General features: G+C 46.4%; 2 protein-coding genes across 3 annotated transcripts; both read right to left on the bottom strand.

Annotated features, from left to right (window-relative positions):
• F12 (coagulation factor XII) lies at positions 1-12,253 on the bottom strand. 2 transcript variants are annotated; one of them, XM_083488403.1, is made up of 14 exons: positions 12,131-12,253; positions 9,461-9,497; positions 8,081-8,183; positions 7,823-7,893; positions 7,035-7,142; positions 6,445-6,576; positions 5,146-5,250; positions 4,253-4,424; positions 3,506-3,606; positions 3,116-3,422; positions 2,459-2,595; positions 1,703-1,846; positions 1,112-1,260; positions 1-404 (listed from the first exon to the last, which is right to left on the bottom strand). In XM_083488403.1, the coding sequence occupies exons 1-14, from the start codon at positions 12,197-12,199 to the stop codon at positions 249-251; spliced, it is 1,791 nt and encodes a 596-aa protein (XP_083344529.1). In that variant the 5' UTR covers positions 12,200-12,253; the 3' UTR covers positions 1-248. The 2 variants fall into 2 exon arrangements, with proteins under 2 accessions (XP_083344529.1, XP_083344530.1); XM_083488404.1 differs by lacking the exon at positions 5,146-5,250.
• Positions 12,254-14,895: 2,642 nt separating this feature from the next.
• On the bottom strand, positions 14,896-17,848 carry LOC310699188 (lysophosphatidic acid receptor 6-like). The gene is made up of 2 exons (XM_083486827.1): positions 16,827-17,848; positions 14,896-15,952 (listed from the first exon to the last, which is right to left on the bottom strand). The coding sequence occupies exons 1-2, from the start codon at positions 16,842-16,844 to the stop codon at positions 14,924-14,926; spliced, it is 1,047 nt and encodes a 348-aa protein (XP_083342953.1). The 5' UTR covers positions 16,845-17,848; the 3' UTR covers positions 14,896-14,923.
• Positions 17,849-20,022: the final 2,174 nt, after the last annotated feature.

The raw sequence follows: 20,022 nt of genomic DNA, 5'->3' as shown, positions 1-20,022 counted from the left end.
TTTGTTGGAAATTTGATTTATTTTATGGTGGGTAAATGACACAGACATATCTGACTTTAAAAAAAAAAATCTCTGAAATACTCACTGTCTAGTCTAGCAGAATTGCGCACACGCACACACACACATGCTTACACACATACACAGAGCAGATCAGTAGCTGCAGAGAAAGACACTGTACCCCCATCCATCCCCCCCCCCAAAGGCAGCTGCATAGGTTTTGGCTTTGTGAAACTGCCATCTCAGGCTTGCTAACGCATGTGTTTTTGGATCCAGTCAAGATAGTGAGTGACTCTGGTATAGACCCCAGGCTTGTTCTCCAGCGCACAGCCTGTGCCCCAGCTGATGATGCCATATAGCGTGGCCTTGCCTTGCTCATCACACACCAGGGGTCCACCAGAATCTCCCTGCAACACAGAAAGCAGGGGTGTGAATACATAGGCAGAGGCCAGAATCAAACCCATCTGCATCCCACTTCACATTTTGTTATTGAGATCAACACTTAGAATAATAGAATCACAGAACTGTAGAGTTAGAAGGGACCACAAGGCTCGTTCGTCCAACTGTTGCGATGCAGGAATCTCAGCTGCAACATCCGTGACAGATGACCATTCATTCTCTGCTTAAAAGCCTCCAAGGAAGGAGAGTCCTCCACCTTCCAAGGGAGACCAGTCTTGTTACAAATGCCTCTGGTACTTCAAACAGGGAAGGTACAGAGATTAATAGCAGAGCATAGGAAGAGCATGGGGGTAAGAGGAACAGAACATAAATTCAAGGTTTTAGCCTTCCTAATGGGCCGGTATCTGCCTTCTGATGTATGCCACCTTGAACTGCTTGGAGAAAAAGGTGGGATCAGGGGTACAAGCCCCACCCTGCATAATCAATCACATGATGCTGCGCACGCACACCTTTTGAACGGCAATGGCTCCTCAAATATTTTATTGGGGGGGGGTTAAAGGGACCTTGGCCCCTAGGAGTTGGCTCCTATGGGTGGAATATAAATGCAATAAATGAATGAATTTGCAAACATGAATGCTTGCCTCCACCACAAAGCCTGCTCTGTTCTGTGTGCCAGAGATCTCCCTGTGCTGCCGGTAATTCAAAATAGTCTCACCTGACAAGCATCAGCTCTTCCATCCATGTACCCAGCACACAACATGTCTTCTGCAATGTGGGTCCCATGGACCTCTTCGGAACTACACTGCTCATGAGGAATGATAGGCATATCTGCCTCCTGCAGGTACACAGAGAGTTTGTCGGCTCCTGCAGGGAAAGAAGAGGACCCCAGTGAACCAATCCATCCAAACGCACAATCCAAGTTTGGCCTTGTGGCCATTGAAAAAACTGGGCATCCTGAGACCTCACGAGTCCGCTGACAATCCCAAACAATCCCTCTTGTAAGGAAGAGTTTAGCTGTGGGCTGCCTTTGCTGATCAGTCAAAAAAACCCTGCTCAATATGGTAGATCAAGATGGAAAAGATGCTAAAGAATTGTAGGCACCATCTGGCACCTTCTTTATCCTCCTCCAACATGAGTGGGGATTTCAAAAATGGCTGATAAGGGAGGGGCAGGGAAGAATATGAGGCAGCATCATGCCCTCCCTCTCTGTGGGAACAGGTGGCCAGCCAGCAGGCGTGGATGTTTAAGGGAAGGATAATAAGGCCTGCTTAAACTTCATGTCTTCATCTGACCACTCCCTTCTCACCTTCATACATATGTCCCCATCCTGCGATCTGGCATGGCTTGCTGGTGTCAAATGTCTCTGCTGAATTTGGTAGGCACACTGGCAAGATGGAGTGTGAGAACTCAGCACAGTGTCCTGGCGTCTTCTCCTTCAATCGCACCAGTGCTGGGGAGAGTACAAGAGAGCAGGTTAGAATTGGGGCTCAGGGCTGAGGTTTGCAGGGGTGGGCGGGCAGACAGGTAGGAGTGGATGAAAGCCTTGTCTTCCTTGATCGACTCTAGACTGGGGCTGGGAAAAGAAACTTAGAATGAAGACTCCCACCAACAAGGGCAGGTGAGCAGACTTCTGGCCCACCATAATCCAATAACACATTTTCCACTCCCTCCTGGGGCAGCATGGCATGGATCATGGCAGAAATGGTCAACCTGTGGCCTTTCAAATATTGCTGGGCTCCCAACTTCCACCAGCTCCAGCCAATTGTCAGGGATGATGGGAGATGGAGTCCAACAACATTTGGAGGGCCTCAGGTCCCCCAGCACCAGATTAGGGCCTTGCAGTTCATGTCCTTGAGCGATATACACAAGTCTGGAAAGACTAACTAGGGGCTCTTCTGGGTGGGTCTTGGTGAGGTCGAATGCCATATAGAGTCCCCAAAATGTTTCATGAGCAACTTGGGCAGAGGAGATTGGACTGGTTGTTGTGGCCAACGAGGGCTCAGGCAAGTCTGGCTACCTTGTGGTGATGAGGGGGTGCAGGACATAAAAAAGAGGCTCTCACCAATGTCATGGCGTTTGGTGATCTCAGAATAATGCTCATGCAGTAGATAATTCTGTACTTGGAACTTCACGGAGCCATCTGTGCTTCTGTTGTATTGGGTCTGGCCCAGCACCACTGAAATCTTGGAAACATCTGGCCTATGGTACAAGATCTGTGGTCAGCAGAGTCTTTCATGGCTCAGAACAGGATTCTCCAGATTTTAGTGTAGCCAACATGGTTTTCTCCAGATGCTGTTGGACTCCTAATTCCTATCAGCTCCAGCCAGCATGTCCATCGGCCAGGGAGGATGAAAGTGGTGGTCAAACAACACGTGGAGGGACGCAGGTTTCCCAACAATCCTATGCACACTAACTTGGTAGTATGTCTCACTGAACTTAGTGAGACATGTTTCATTGAACAGGCATAGGATTGGGCCACATAACATGGGATGCAGTGGGGGGAGAGAGCTTTAATGAGTGACCATCAATAAATTAACATGTCTGTTATCTCCATCAAGCTGATAAGGATTTCTACCATCATTCCAAACTCTGGCCTAATGTACCTCAGTGGGGCAAGCTAGCCACAACCTAACTTTCACTGATTTCATTGTGCACTATGTTCAAGTAGCCTGGATGCAGCCCAGCGTCAGTGGACTTTGGGATGGATGGTAAGACTTACCTGAACTCTAGGCAGTGTGCAGCTGTCAGGACCCAGCAGGAAGCAATGAGGCTTCCTCCACAGAATTGATCCCCTATGTAGATGGCAGCCATGTATGGGTGGGAGCCACGAAGTGCCACCATGCCTCTCACTACACGACTGCGTGAGGAGGTGGTGGTCTTGGGAAAGCGCAGCCCACACACTGGGGCTGGGATGGGGACAGTTTGGCTTGATCCAGCTGTTGGCCTGACGCTCTCGGGCTTCTTCAGAGCCCCTGACTCTCTTTCCAAAGATGCCTGAGGTACTGCTGCCGTTGCTGCCATGGTACCTGGGTAGAAAACGGTTTAGCTCTCATTCATGTCATGTTCAGCCACACACACCATTTCTTCCAGAGTGAATGGTATGCCTCACCTGTATATTGGGGATGGCAGCTGGAGATATTGCAGAATTCCCAGCTGAGCTGCATATTGCGCAGCACATAACACCATGGGCGGCTGTCACCGTCTGGGTTTCTGCACAAAGAAAAGGCCCAGTCCTCTCTTAAGCAAGGGCAATGCTCAGCAACCTTGCTTTAATAATAATAATAATAATAATAATAATAATAATAATAATAATAATAATAATAATAATTTTATTGTGTGTATCTCCCATCTGTCCCCTGTCCATGTGCCAGCTGCATTCCTTTACCTCTCCTCACCCCCTAGCATTTCAATTTCCTTTCATCTGCTCTACTCCTTGGATGTTAGTTGTGGCCCTTTCCATACCTGGACACTTTCCCCCAGATGCCCTCTGAACCAGTGCCAGACCAAGGCATTTTGCTGCCTGAGGCAAAAGCCAATATGGTGCTCCTCTCCCACTTCCAAAAGCCATCTGGAATCACAGCTGCTGAATTATACTTCAGCGCTTACAACAGGACAGTATCTTCTGCTGCACCTAAGGGGTTCAGCATAGTGTAGGAGGCACAGGGCAGACTGTATGTGGCACAGACTACTCTGTCCTTCAATCCCATGCCACCACTCCCTGACTCCCACCCCCAACACCTGCTGCCTGAGGCAGCTGCCTTACTTTGTCAATTGGCAGAGCCGGTGCTGCCTCTCACTAACATTTCCTGTGTTCTGTCACAAGCAACCCCATTTCCCATGCTAAAATATATCTCACCTGCAAAACGCGTGTGGCCCCAGGCCAAAGATGGATGAGTTGTTCATACTGCTGGTGTACTCATTTAACAGGAATGGGGAGTCCCAGGGGAGGCACGGTGCCCCTGAGACGGTGTAGTGAGCCATGCCACGGTATAGCCGCCCATTCTCTCTGTAGCAGGTCTGCGTGTGCTCTAGGGAATAAAAAGACCAGGGACCCTCAGGTGCTTTGGAAAAAAGGTTAGGCTTTGAATAAGGTAATATTTTTATGCCCCTGTCTACCCTCTCCAAAGAGAACAGCCCCTTCTCACTATTGCATCAGGGGTGAGGAATTTATGTTTTGGTTCAAGGGCCACATACAATGTTCAGAATTGAAAAATAGGACATTAAGTACCATATTTTTTGCTCTATAAGACTCACTTTTTCCCGCCTAAAAAGTAAGGGGAAATGTGTGTGCGTCTTATGGAGCGAATGCAGGCTGCGCAGCTATCACAGAAGCCAGAACAGCAAGAGGGATTGCTGCTTTCACTGTGCAGCGATCCCTCTTGCTGTTCTGGCTTCAGAGATTCAGAATCCCCCCCCCCTTGTTTTCCTCCTCCAAAAACTAGGTGCGTCTTGTGGTCTGGTGCATCTTATAGAGCGAAAAATATGGTATGTGACGGAAGTAAATTTACCCGGTGTACATCTTTTTATTTTTATTTTGCCAACAGCAGCAGTTCCCATTTTCCATTTCATTAGCCAACACTGGTTTTCATAGTTGGGCAGTTTTAAACATGCATATATGCAAACTGATATATTTTCCTACTTTACTATTTTTAATATGGTATTCATGGTGCATTTTATTCTGTTGTAAACCACTTACAACTGTAAGATTTGTAAGTGTGATTCTTAAATATTTTAAAAATAGAAACATACCTATATCGCACAGTGGCCCAGAAAACCCTTCAGGGCAGCTGCACACCGAGCTGTGCTTCACTTCTAGACAGCGGCCTCCATTCATACAAGTGTTTGTTGCACATGCTGTGGGTCAGATAAAGTGATATAGATCACAGGAAGTTGCCTTGTATGAGGTCAGACTGTTTTGCCCCATGTAGCCCAATATTGCCTTACTTTGCTCTGACTGGCAGCAGCACCAGTCTAGGCTCTTTAAGCAGGGATCTTTTATATCAGACAGGAGTGCCTGGTGTGCTCTGGTCCATGGGGTCACAAAGAGTCGGACCAAACTAAACGACTGAACAACAACAACGCCAGGGATTGAACCTCGAACCCTCTGCATTCAATGCATCTGCTCTGCCAATGAGCTATTGACCCTCAGAGACAACTGAGAGCTAGGTCTGGCTCAAGAATTAACAGTGCAGTTGAGACTCCATCAATCTAGTATCTGCTTAACAGCCTACTCCTTCACACTATGCTGAACCACTGGAAATCAATGAAACTTAGATCTGTGTAGGCATATATAGGAATGCACTCTTAACATAGACTGGATCCAATCTCATTTACCATTACTATATTACAGGCTCTAGGGATGAAGAGGATATTGGAGTAAGAACCCTCATTACAACAATACAAAGATACCTCCTTGGAGGAGTTTATATTTGTTTTGATGAGGCTCAAAAGATTATAGGAGTTCTAATCATTTTAGAATTACAGTGGCTGCAGCCAAGGATGGGCATGAAAAGACTTCTTCTCAAGCCTTTTAGATGCAGCATCACTTGGAATACAAAGGACCTAACTAAACATTACATACAGATGCATGTAACAAAATGCTAGCAGCCTTTTTTTATTTTTCTAAAGGAAAAGGTGCTCCCGGAGCCCCTGGGACAGAAAAATAACAGGCAGGCAAAGAAAGGTTTCTGCATCTCCCTGCAACCCCCCCCCCTCCACTCCAAATCAAAGTTTCCACAAGCAGCTTTTCTGGTTTTGTTTGGTTTTTAATTATTGAAGATTTGTTACATGCACTTGTGTGCAATGCTTAATTTTATCCAGTGAAAAATCAGAAATCTAGATATGACATAGTGAGCAATACTCAGTGATTACACTTTGTGTTGCCTTTGTCGGGGAAGTGAATTAGAAACGATTACCTTTGTTAATAGTTATTTCAAATGAAGCCCAGGCAATGTAGTGACCACACAGGGTAGTCTTATCCCACCTGTCTGCCTTGTTTTGCCCCACCCACCCACCCCCACTTTATGTCAACTTCTGCTCAGCTCTGACCCTTTGCATGCATGGGCTTGCAGACAAGCTTCTTCCTTGCACAATGGCACTCCTCTGGTCCAGTAGGCCGGTGCCGCACCCAGGTGTCCTTCCTGCCAATGTGCAGCAGTCCTTTAGTTCCAAAGCAGTCTTCTGCAAAATAAAGTGATGGGATGTTATGGACCAGAGCACAGTTGACTGGGACTGATAGGAGCTGAGGTTCAAAACATCTGAAGGGCATCAAGTTGGCAAAGGTTGATTCATGGGGGGTGAAAACAGCCAGGTCACCATATGTGCCAATATGATGTCATGGTCCTTAATAATCTCCATACTGAGTTTTTATGTACCAGGAATAAAAAGAGCTACCCAACCTAACACTGTGAGGTTCTGGAGGTCCACCAGCCCCTTTCGTAATGGATGCATGGCTATTAGCCATGTTGCTTGATGTGCTGCCGGTTCTCAGTCTCAGGCAGGAGACATAAGATCAGGTTTGCCCCAGAGTAAAGACCTTTTTAAGTTGACCAGGGTGCCGGGGAGAGAGGGCCGATATCCAAGGCCGGGTCTCCATGTGCTGAGGAGGGTCTATAGTTCCAGGAACCAGCTTCCGATACCTTTCTCACAGTGTTTCCCATGGAAGCCAGCTGCACAGATACAGTGGAATCCTATTCGCCTAGCTTCACAGTCCCCACCGTTCTGGCATGGGTTAGGGTCACAGTGTCCTGCCAAAAAATAAATAAATCCAATAGTCAGTAATGGCTGGAAGTCTCAGGCTTTGGGCCATGTCGGGGATAGAGAATTTTTTTCAGTCCAAGAGTTATGTTCTCTTCAGAGGGTTGAACTAGATGATCCTCAGGGTCCCTGCCAATTCTACAATTCTGTGATTCTGTGAAGGTCACATGCCAGTGCTGAGTGGGAAAAGTGGCTGGAACAAATGAATTTTGCCCTTAGTATAGTAGGTTGGTTTCTACACACATTCACACACCCCTCACTATCCTCCATCCAGACAAGCAAGAGGCGTTCTCGGAGTTCAAGGGCACATTTAAGCCGGGCAAAAACACGGAGTGTGAAGGAGGGATCGTGAGGGGTTTGACTTAGAGAGAGCAGGAAGAGCCCTGAGGGCTGAGGATAATTCTGTGTTTGGCCAGTGGGCCTGAGCTTTTCAGCCTGTGGGCTACATGGATATTGGAGTAAGGCCTGGGTGCTGCATGCTGCTGGTCATAAAGACTGGCAGCCCTGGAGGCTGTACAAATTTATTTCTTGCTTTCTTGAGGACCAGCATGACTTTAGGCTAAACAACCGGGTGGGATGGGGCTTGCACACCGTGGGTAAAGCGTCTCCCCTCACTGCCTGCTGTGATTTGTATGGATTCTTTCATTCCCACTTCCCCCTACCGACTCACCTCTTGGCCTTTCCTCTTTCCCACAGTACCTCCTTTTCCCATCTCGGTCGTAGTTCTCTGTGGTGGCGCACCTGACGGAGAAACGTTTTGAGTCGTGGAAAGAAAACCTAGAAGCTGGGCCTAATCCAAAGCGGGAAGCTGCAGGCCATCGTGCCTTTCCCCACACACCACCTCAAAGTCCCCCGTCCCCATTTCCCTAGCGTGTTCTACTGTTTGTACTCCCCATACGACTCTTTCTCGTGAAGAAGAGAAGCTTACCAGTGCTTATGCAATATGGAATCACCCGAGATGCAAGAATAGTGCATTTCACGTTGGTAGCGGAAAGGGAAATGGCAGGGCTCGTGCTCACTGAGTTCTGTCTCTGCAAAGCAAAAAATAAATGGGCTGCTTCCACTGAGGATACAGGCTCAGAAATATTCCTATGATTTTGGATGGGGAGAGCGGAGACCCTTCTAACCCCTGGAACCAGCAATTGTTAAATTATAAGCCAGGCTGACTTCCTGTGATGAGGTGATTACCTGGGTGGACCATTCAGAGAACAAAGGAAAAGCGTCTCTGTGCAAGATGGCAAGGTGGCCAAAGGCTGAGTTTTGCAGCGATGTGACTGAGAGGTAAAGCATAAGTTGGAGAGAAAGTCAGAGGAACGCTTGAGAGCCATGTTTGCTTTCTGTTTGAATCCAAGGCTGCGGCTCTGGGAGAAACAAGACCCTTTTGGGTGTTGATGTTATGAACCCCTCCATTGTAGGCTCAGGTTGTATATATGTGTAAATAAACCATGTATCATAAAGGCGGCACTGTCCCTGCTGTGCCTCACTCCCAAGAGGAAACACGAACCCTGGGATCCCTGGGCTCTTGCACCGCTTGGAGATTGAGGTGGTGTGCAATAATATACCGGTAAATGCTGGCAAATCACACTTCTGTCCTGCCTGGCCACCTGGCAGGAGTTGCCCCTGCTTCTGGTCACATCCATGTGCCTTCTAAGCTGATAGAAGACACCTACACTTTTCATGCAGTTGTGCCATGGACTCTAGGCTTCTTTCCTCAAATGAGCACTTCTGTTGCAGGGAAATTACCAATTCTCTTCCATCCCAGGCATGGTTTTTAAGCCTGAAACCAGCCTCCCATTCCTTCACTTCTATTGCGAGATGAAAGACTATTGCACTACTTAAGTGCAAAGGCAGGGGGAGGGGATAATGCCTCCTTTCTTTGGTGATCTGGGTAGGACCGTAGGATCCCAATCTTGGAATCATAGACTGTGTACACAGCATACTTTTACAGCACATTCAAAACACATAAAAACAGTGCTTTTTCTGGGGGGATGCAGGGGGACGCATACCCCTAAACATTTTGTGAATTTTTGTACTTTTGTCCATTTACTGTATTTATTTTCCCCGATTTGAACTATAAAATGGTGATTTTCTTGAGTCAAAATGAGAGTACCCCTAAACATTTTTTAAGAAAAAAAGCACATAAAATTAATCCTGGGATCTCACAGAGCTACAACCACTAAGTGTCCTTAACATACTAAAGTTCCCACAATTCTTGGGGGCAGGGAATGCTTTGAATGTGCTTGGAAGGCATAGCTCATGTTGTGGCTACTGCTCCTTTCACTGGCACAAGCACAAAGTTGAAACTCACCTTCATGCATCCTCCTAAATGGCCGGCCATGCAGATCCTACCCGGAAAAGAAAACAGATGTGTTGCAGCATAGTTTAAACATACCATTTTCCGTTCTGGGACATAAAACACCTCAAAGGCCCTTTTGGGGCTTGCATTCAACTGGCCCCAGAAGGCTCAAGTGAGCCTCTCTATTCTACATATACATATATTCTGTATAGCATATGCATCCTTGAAAGCTTTTAGACCATTTTTGAAAGTAATATAAATAATTTATAAATTATCTGTCCTTTTCCATTCTACAACACCTCTAAAATGTAAAGGGATAGTGTGAGAGGCAGGCTACCCTTTTAATGAATTTTATTTGTGATTTGTAATTTTTGTTTGTTTAATCAGAGCAGTCATCTGATTAAAGAAATCTCTGTTTATTCATCATAATTTTGGGTTAGTTGATTAATCAATAAACAGTGCGGTGCTTGATAGGTCTATTCAGAAGTAAGCCCCAGAGGTCAGTGCAACTTAATCCCAGCTAATTGTTTATAGCCTAAATTTATATATGAATCATGGCTCTGAAGCCAAAAGCTTCCACTTTTTTGTTTTTAGATTATATTCATGTGTTTTGTATGAAGCATTGTCTTAGGAAAGGTATCTTCACCTGTGTATGAAAGGTGGGGTGCTTGCCATATGCAGTTTTTATAAGTACTTGTGCTTAGAAAATAATTTGTTTTATTTTTAAAAATTATTTAATCAGTTAATCAATTCAAATGAAGCCCTAGTTTTCATACTTATTCTGCATTTTTTTCCCCCAGTGTGTTTTGACTGATTGTGTCATTGTTTTGGAAGCTGTCATGCCTTAGCAAATAAGTAAAATCCTTAGGGATGCCTGTAAACTGGAGGTATAAAAGTTGAGTGTGAGAGAGAGGGTCGGGGAGGGAATTTAAAACTCGTGCACAGCCAATTGTAATATTACAAGGTGGTAGGAAATTTCCTCTTCCTTCCAGCTGAGGGCCGAGACCCATGACGAAATGGTAACTTGAAGGCGGAATGGGAATGAAGGCAAAAGGAATGGCTTCTGTTCTTACATAATGTATGCATCTGGGTTGCCAGCATGTTGCTTGCAGGTACAATTCCCAGCATCCCTAACCATTTGCCTCGCTTGCTAGGAATGCTGGGAGGTGGAATCAGCATTGGTTACCCTGATGTATTGATGCACACACAACCCACAGGAGGGATGACAGGAGTGAGTGGGAGCCCTCTCACTCTTATGAGTATGCACCATAAAGCATGTGTGAGATGGGGGGTTGTAGCAAGCCTGAAGGACGGCTTGTCAGCTGCTTTCTGTTTTAAATGGCACAATAGACATGTTTCCTGTGCAGAAGGAAACACATACCCTATATATACATTTTTTGGGGAGGGCGTAGTGCAAAAATGGCTGAGGCAGTTCTGTGAGGGAAGAAGCAGCCTTGCACAAGTTTCCCAGATTTTAGGGGTTGGGGGTTGGGGGGGCGCATAGGGGAGATTTCCCTCTCCCCCCATGGCTACACTGGGACTCCCTTGGGAGCAGTAAAGGGGGACTGCTCGTCCTCTAAAGCCAGAAAAATAAACATGAAGCTCTTAAAATCTTTCACATCATTTTGCGCAGGCATTGGGAAGGGAATGGAATGTGTTGCTTGCCACTAACCCACAGAGCTCCCATGGTTTCGCAAATTGACTTCAAGCAGTGGGTGGGTGAACCACATATCCCACTCAACAAGATACAATGGTCTGAGTGCTGAGGAAGCAGAGTTCCTACCCGGTGGGCATTTGGGGTTCCCTGGAACAATTGAGAAACAGCTATGCACTCGTTGTGTAATAAAGCAATATACCCGAAAAGCCACTGAAATGAATCAGGCATCACAGTTCCTTCCTCACACCGTGCTTGAGTTGCCTAGGCCTTTGCATCTTAGTCCAGACAGTGGCAACTCACAAGCCCCACAAATGCAGAGGGCTAGGCCCAAACTATTAGGATGGATCTGAGGTGCTGGTGGGGTGCTAGCACTGCACATCGGCCTCCATGACTCTGGGCCCTTCCTGAAGCCTATATCACCCTGAATAGTTTACCAACCGAGACTACCTCCTTTTTCGCTTCCTTGCTGGAGGCCCTCTCATACCCTCCAACATTTCTCTGATGAAAATTGGGACGTTCTATTCCATCATCATTTTACTATTTATACCCCCATCCCTCTGACTGAATTGCCCCAGCCGTTCTGTGTGGCTTCCAACATATATAAAAACATAATGCAACATTAGATTTTAAAAAAGCTTCCCTATACAGGACTGCCTTCTGATGGCTCTGGTGTTGGATAACTCCATACCCTCCAACATTTTGCTAATGAAAAAAGGGACACCCTACCATACTCTCCAGCATTTTTCTGATGAAAATAGGGACATCCTAAGGAAAAGTGGGACATTATGAGATCAAATCAGAAACCGGGGTGGCCTCTGTAAATCTGGGACTGTCCCTGGAAAATAGGGACACAGGGAGAAATGTATTATCACTCTTATTGGGCAAGCTGTAGAAATGTTAAAATGGGAATGAGATTTTGGGGATAAATTATCATGGGCCTAGGAGGGAGACCTAAGCAAAAAGCCAGGGGGTGGGGAGGAAAGAGAAATCAAATGGGTGTTAAATGGATGCCCCAGGAGTCTCACCCAGAATGGTTGCCCTGGAATAAGAACCACAAAGATCAGCAGCAGCAACAGCAGCAGCAGGGATGTCATGGCGGCACCTAGGAAGGACAAAATGGTGATCTTTGTTCCTTTGCTTCAGGCAAAGCAAACAGCCCCAGATCGATGCAGCTCAAAGCAAAGGTCTTTGGGTGGGATTTAATCAGCAGTGTAGGGATTGTAGCATGGAAACAAACACTAGACTATACTAGACTAGACTAAATTAGAAGGATAGGGCTGGGAGCCAGAAAATTAAAAAATGGTTTGACTCCCCCCAACGGACCCATGTGTCTGTTTTCTGTGTCCACAACATCTCTTCAGCCAGCACAAAAACCAGATGTCAAATATGGTGAGAATATTAATTGATTGCCTTTTTTCTAGGGGGTGGGGTGGAGAAAAACATACTATTGCAAAGGAAAGCTTGCAAGTGGGTCTGCTGAAATTTCAGTTACTGAAGGGGACATCACTGTGGAAGTTACATTGGCCAAAGATTTTATCTGGCTTACTCTCTCCTTGGCCTTTATCGCATCTAGCCATATCATGCCTGAATGTGTTTCCTCCTCTGTGGCTAATTAGTTTAGTAGATTTATATATCACTTCACAGAACCAGAAGAAATCCCAAAGCGGTTTACAAGAACAATTAAATACAAAAGTACCATATATAATAGAATATCTATTAAAAGAAGAGCAGTACCAGTTGGTGGTGTTGCATCAGGAAGGCAAAGAGGAATGGCCCTGAACCCATTAAAAGAGCATTTGGGGGCATTCTTCAGTTCTTATTAAACCTCTCTCTCTTGCAATCTTTGCATCTCTACAGATCTCTCCAAAGTAACACATACAGGGCTTGTTGGTGAGAACTGAGCATTATTGAGGATACTAGAGGTTGATTGGCCTTTTCATATAAAAGATGCTCAATAGCTACTTGTTTGTTGTGGTGATCTTTCATTCACATCATGCTTTTCTAAGGACAGTGAGCATTTTGTGGGGAGTGGGGCACATTTGGGGGGAAAGAACAGGAATTCGCCATACTTCCCCATCTTCCAAGCATAACAGGCTTTTAGCTACCTTTCAGACTTGATGGGCCTTTAATACAAAATAAGCAGTGCAATGTGGACAGGTCTGACAGGTTCACTCTGGCTGCAGCTGTTTTGGATACAAACAGTGGTGCTGCGATCAGTCAGCAAGGGCTCCAGCCTCTGAGCTCTTTCCACTAAACATCACAGATGCCTTGTTTGCAGCAGCAACATCTTCCCACTGGGGTCTTGCTCTCAGCTGATCGCCTGGTTTTGTAACTGAGCAAAACAACCAGCTTCATCCAGGATATTTCAAGGGTACATAGTCAGGAACATGTGATCCTTTGATCCTTCCTTTTGCCCTGCTCATGCAAAATCTGTAGTGACTCAAAAGCTGTGAGCTTTCTGTGGGTGATTCTTCATTATTTACCCAATCTGGCTGGAGCTGCATATTTGTTTTGAAAGTACCCAGTCCCTGGGGATGAGGGGATGCTTGGAGATAACCTTATAAAAGCATACAGAACCATCCATTAAACTCACTGAGGTTTACTTCTAAGTAGACATACGTAAGGACACCACCATCTATTGTACAGCCGTCTATCATGGAGCGTGCAAGGGTGCAGGAACCTCCTTAGAGCATCACAGCTACTAAACATGGGATGAATCACCCTCATGGCCTGCACAGAATGGGGTGCAAGCTTTTTTTTTTAAAAAAAGTTTAAATTATATGGCATGTTTCCACTGCTGTGTAGGAGTTTATTGTCTTTAATTTTTCTTGTTCGGTGGTTCCCATACTTTTCTCTTCCTCCAATGGGCCACTTAGAAATTGCTGAGGTTCTGGGCAGTCCACTTACGGTAATTATTTTTCTGCCTATTGAAGGAATTGTAATTCTGTATTTATCTAACAGTGGAATTTACTTCTCAATAATTGCACCCAGGATCTTAATTGCACATAGGATTTGCAGGTATACCTGTTCAGAACTATAGCCTTTGAGACGTTATGTATGGAAAGGTGAGAATGAATGGATGAAAGACAGACTATTTTGTGTGCAAAACAAGAAGAGGTAAAGAGGGCACATGCAAAAGTGGAAGTGCTAGTATGCAGGTTCAAAGAAGGGGTGTGTCTTTGGGGCTCCTGTTGGTATCATTATCATCTCCCCACTTTCCGAAACAGTGAGAAGCCCCCAGAGCCATGCAGAAAGTACAGGAATCTTTTGTCTTTATAATATTTGCTTTATTTACTAATACAAAAGTGGCGCATAAGTGGAGACAAACAGGCACTCACATAAGGAAGACGTTTCCCCCTCCACATCAGAGAGTTTCTGGTGTTTACCAGGCCACCACTCCCTCTGTCTCCCCAGCTTCAAATCTGCTGTTTCTCATACTTACACAAAATCTGCCAACCCCTCCTCATAACAGACCTGCAGGTGAACTGTTGATTCAAGAAACATCCAGTCATCAGGTTCATTTGCTCAATCCCCAATTCCTACCCCGATGGTACAATCTTAAAACCGTCTACCAAAAACTAAGTCTATTAATTTCAATGGGGCTTACTCTTCAGTGAATACAGGATCACAGCCTAAGTAACTTTTGGCAAAACAAAGTGCTGTAGATCCATTCACAGTAATCACAGAGAAAACGTAGAAGTTTTCTAATTTAACACAGTCAGGACAAACCCTATAGGTTGCAGAGGTGGACAATTCCATTTGGGCCATCCCATTTGGGCCATTTGGACAATGCTGTGGATCCTAGATAGAACCTCCAGCTAGCTCATGCTTCTGAGGCCCTCTACCGCAAGATTGCCTGAATCCATGAGGTTCTGGCTGCTTGCGCCACAGCAGGGCAGCCTCCAGTTGGCAGGCTTCATGTTGAAGTAGTAAACCAGAGGGTCAAGAGCACTGTTGATGCTAGCCAGGGCCATGGCAGCCCGCTGGGCTGAACAAGTGAAGCGCAGCAGCTGCGGAGCAGGCAGAACCCCAATCCGGCCCAGTGTGTGCAGAATGTGGATGATATGGAAGGGTAGGAAGCAGACGGTGAGCAGGGTTGTCACCATCAGGAGGGTGTGCAGCGGGTTCCTCCGCAGCAAAGAACCTTGGGCTGAGCCACGTCTCAGGTTCACGATGCGCCGGGCAATCACGACGGAGCAGATGACGATGGTGAGGAAAGGCAGGAAGAAGCCCAGCACTGAGGAGGCCAAAACCATGGCGGCCAGGCCTCCGCTCCAGACACGAGTTGGGAAGTGCTCCATGCAGGCTGTGTTCCCGTTGGGGAAGCGACGGGTCACGGTGCTCTTGGAGAAGAGGGTCAGCAGCCCGATCCCTACCATGGACCAGATAGCCATAGAGATCAGCACACGGTAGAGGGGCCACCGCAGGCGCAGGTAGAGGATGGGGTGGATGACGGCCAGGTAGCGCTCCAGGCAAATGCAGGCCAGGAAAAGCGTGCAGCTGAACATGTTGGCCAGAAAGAGGGCATTGGTGGCCTTGCACAGGCCTTCGCCAAAGGGCCAGTCGTTGCGCCTGGCGTGGTACACAGCCTGTAATGGCAGCGACAGGGCAAACAGCAGGTCGATGACGATGAGGTTGTAGGTGAAAATCATGATTGGGGGTGCCTGGGCCCGGGTGGCCCAGCTGCTCCACAAGGCTACAGTGTTGGAGGCCAAGCTCAGGGCGCAAACCAGGCTGTATGTGATGGGCAGGAGCAGGTGCTGGAACTGGGCTTCAGCAGCACACTGCAAAGAGGCTGAATGGTTAGGGAAGGCCTCGCCTAGGGGATATGTGCCATTTGCCCACATCTGCAAAGCGAAGAGAAGATCCATGGGTCAGATTAATCCTGCATGTGTCAGCTATTCTTGGAACCCTTTCAGGAAGCCCCTAAGCTTACATCTTGGAGAACACTCAGACATGTGGCAGTGCTGTCCCAAGGGAAAGATGAAGGGGTCAGCTATTCGATAAGGGCACCATTTGCCCCTGTGTGCAGCACTACATCCTCAGTAACTGACATTCTAAGGAATCTGCACATCCCAAGGATTCAAAAGGGAATCACCTGATCCATTGGGGGACCTAGGTGTCCTCCTCAAGGATATCTTCTGGCTGCTCTCATCCTTAGCCTTCCACTTCATCCTGCAAACTATATTCCAGCCCTCCTTCCTACACAACCCTTTGACATCCTACTTCTGGGTAGGTCCTTTAGGGCTTTGCAGAGCTCAGTATCCCTTTGTGCTGAGTGCTAGGGAATCTTTTTTGCTGGTGCTATTGCTCCCATGCTGCTCATCAGCCCCAGGAACTCTGGCTCAATACATTTTGCTGCCTGGAGCAAAGGCCAAGAATATACACCCCACATTCCATGTTTGGAAGTCAGCTGGACTAGTGATTAAATATTACGGTATTTCAGTACAGGCAATGGGTTAGTATCCTGCACTGTACCTGAGGGCAACAGGCTAGTTCTGGGGGCTCAGGACAGACCAAATGGCAAACACAGCTCCAACAGAAGGGTATGATCAGGAGGCTGAGGAGAAACAAATGTAGGGTGCCCCCTACTCCCTCCCAGTATTTGCCACCCAAAACAATTACTCACTCTGCCTAATGGTAGGACCGGTCCTGTTATTTGCTGTTCAGAATACCAAAAACCCAAATATGGCTAGCCCCAGAAATCTATGTCATTCATACCTTCTGTGTGTCAGACATCCAGATACATGCCTGCTCCTCTGGTGGTTCTGTGGGACTTGAGAGAGATGCAGTTGAAATTGCTCAGGAAGGAAAGTGTGGGTGCCCTTATCAGGCTGTCCTTTTTTCCTGTTCTTGGCCTAGACTTGCGCAGTTTAAGAATTAAATTTTATTTTGGGTGCCCATGGTTATGAGGCTCATGACGTCAGGGGTGGCAGTATGCTCCTGGTCTAGCCCTTGCATGCTGTTGCCTCTGCTGTCTTAAGACTCAGCCTGGAGCCTTGGGCCTTCATTTTTTAGAGTTCATTCTAATGTTCACACTCTGCTTCAGCCATATTTACACAGAGTAAGGCCTCTGATCTTCTGGATTCAGCAAATTAGATCAGAAAGAATATCCACAAGACTGAGCAGTGTGCAAGATACTAGTGCAATGTTTGCATTTTGTTTGTTTTATTTATAAATTAAATTTATTGGTTGCTTTTTTTATCAAAGTGACAGTATATGCATGGGTTCCTGTGCTGGCCAGTTGCGGGTGGGCTTTTTTGAGGAAAGAATTGTGTGGTTAGCAGGGCTGGCTCAAGACATTTTGGCACCTGAAGCGGCACCCAAAATGGCTCCCCTTCTCACCGCCAGGGAAGAAGGGGTGTGGGAAGATCTACACCAGAAACAAGGGGGAAAGAAATATCAACATTGGGATTTGCTGCCCCAGTGGATCCTGCCGACTGAAACAATCACCTCACATTGCCTCATGGGTGGGCCTGCCCTGGTGGTTAGCTGTTCTTTTGAATTCTGTTCTTATAAAACCATGCTTGTACACCTGACTTGGGCGTGTGACTTCTGGCTACATTGAAGCCAAGTGACAAGTCCTGCTAGACAAGTCCCTGGAAAAGCACCACTTCCCAGAGTGCTCTGCCCAGACCCTAGCATGCCATCTGTATGACAAGCACTTCCATAAGCAAGAGCATGGCCTCTTCATCCCTTTCCTGGCTGGCCCACATTTCCTCCAGCCCTCAGATCAGACACCAGAATGTATAATCAACGTGAGAATCTCTCAAGGAGGAGGAATGTGAGTCCAAGGCAAAAAAGTCCCTTTTTGCTTCCTGCTCCACCCTGTTAAGAACACCCATGCTAGAGAGAAATATAGTTTGGGTTCAGCACTGTAACATCGTTTTGGTTTCCCTAGTAGTATAATATACTCCATCATATTGCCTTGCCTCACCCTGTACTCCTGGTTCAGTGATGCCTTTTGTTTAAGAATTAAAATAATCACATATCATCTTCCCTTTTGCCAGCACCTCTGTAAAAAAATGTTTTTATCTCTCAAGAGGAACCTTTGTCTGAAAAGGAAATACTTCCTGTTCCTGCCACATCAGCCCTTCTGCAAGGCCTCTGATAAGCCATGACCAATAATGCTGAGCATATAGTTAGCAAACAGCTGATCCCAGCTGCATACATGGGAACTAAACATAGAGCAGGCAGGAGGCTCTGGCGTTCCAAGAAAAGGATATGCCAACCACTTGGAGCAGCCTTTTTTGCTTTCCTGCAGTGCCACCTGCTGCTCTGGCTATGCCAGAGCATGAAACAACGCCATAGTTCATTGACTTTTATCCCTGGGAAGTCTCATTCTCTGAAGTTCATGACTCTACAAGGCGTGACCATGCAGATACTTGGGTGCGTCTCAGTCTTTAAAATAAGGTTACCAGATTTTTTTCAATGAATCTAGGGACACTTTTCAACTTCAGTAGATTTTGTATGGGGACTGATTTGTAAATCCAGGGACTGTCCCCGGGAAACGGATGTCTGGTAACCTTACTTTAAAAACATTGTGCAAGTAGCAGCTGTGGTTGAGAGAACCCAGATTACAATAGTGGTGCTGGTATGCTTAGCCCTTTCCCATTGCACTATTGTGCTCCCTGCCCCCAAAGAAGATAAATGATCCTCCTAAAGTTGCTGTTTACTTGAGCAGGAAAAACATATTTGTACACCCCCCTCCCTAAACTGGGGGTAAATAGCAGACCTAGAGGTCTGATTTTCATTGAAAAAAGAGTTAACCCCACACCACTGTCCTGAATCCAGATCCAACATATGCAGTTTTAAAATATGGAGAGTCATTCACACATCTCCATTATCACATCTAGATTCATCTGGAGATATGAGACCAAGCCTACTGTTAAGGCTTTATGCAATTATAAGTGGGAATATAGGTCTGTGTACCGATTCACCCAGTATAAAGCAGATGCAGGTAGCAAAACCACTTCCCACGTGTGGCCTGCTAACAACAGCCATGTCCCATATTTATACTTATGGCTTATCCACATGTACTTTTTGCCCTGTGCTTTCTAGGCACAGGTCTGCACTTTCCCAGTGTGTGCCCACTCTTTTTTTGCCCTAGAAAACCCAATATTTACCATTGTATTGGAGCAAATGGCAATTTGAGTTTTCTGCAGATTGCCATTTGTTCTGATTTAGTGGTAAAGAGCAGGTTTTCATGGGGAAGAGGGAGAAAAAGTGATACTGACCCGGAAAGCCTGGATATGTGCCTAGAAATGCTGAGCAAGGTAAGTGTGGATAAGCCCTAAGTTGCATCTCATGGTCAGGGCTCAGACGTGGAGTTCAGTGCTTTGCTTAACTGTCCAGTGAATTTACTGGACAGGTTTTTGCAGAGAATTATGGCCAAATGAGAGGAAACAAATGTGTGGTTCAATCCTAGTAGTGATGGATCAATTCAAAGGACAATTGACTCATCCATTTCCTGCACTGCACGGGGTTGGACAACATGATCCTCAGGATCTCTTCCAACTCTACCATCCTAGAATTCTATGGTTCTAATTACAAGTGTAGCCTGAGAATGCTTGGGGAAATCTCTTTCTCTTTCTCCAAGAGCTCCAAATCAGCCTGCATATTGGTTTGTGTGTATTCGTGTGCTGATGCTCGAGTGTTGCAGTGAGGGCAGGGAAAGAAACATGTTTCCTAGGCAATTGTGCAAAGCCCCCTTCCATTCCACTTGCGCTGCACCTTGTGCCATGATTGGCTGCTGGTACTTGCTACATGTTCGTAGGCATGAGGATGCAGTGGATCCACAGGCGGCAGAGACATGATTGGCAGCAGTGTCACCAGCCTTATGGACAGTGGGTGCCACTGAGAAGTGGTTGCTGTGACACCATTCCTTTGCTGCACTTCTCCACGAGTTCTCTTTCCA

The sequence above is a fragment of the Podarcis liolepis genome (genome assembly GCF_965112155.1).
Source record: "Podarcis liolepis genome assembly, chromosome: 2".
Lineage (NCBI taxonomy): Eukaryota > Metazoa > Chordata > Lepidosauria > Squamata > Lacertidae > Podarcis > Podarcis liolepis.
The sequence above is the reverse complement of the archived record's forward strand: the minus strand, read 5'-3'. Positions and strand labels throughout refer to the sequence as shown.

Coding starts and splice junctions, on each gene's coding strand:
- F12 (XM_083488403.1), bottom strand. CDS start 12,199: ATGACATCCCTGCTGCTGCTGTTGCTGCTGCTGATCTTTGTGGTTCTT. Junction 7,894..8,080: donor TCCATATTGCATAAGCACTG/GTAAGCTTCTCT, acceptor TTTCTCCGTCAG/GTGCGCCACCACAGAGAACT. Junction 2,596..3,115: donor GCACACTGCCTAGAGTTCAG/GTAAGTCTTACC, acceptor CTTGTACCATAG/GCCAGATGTTTCCAAGATTT.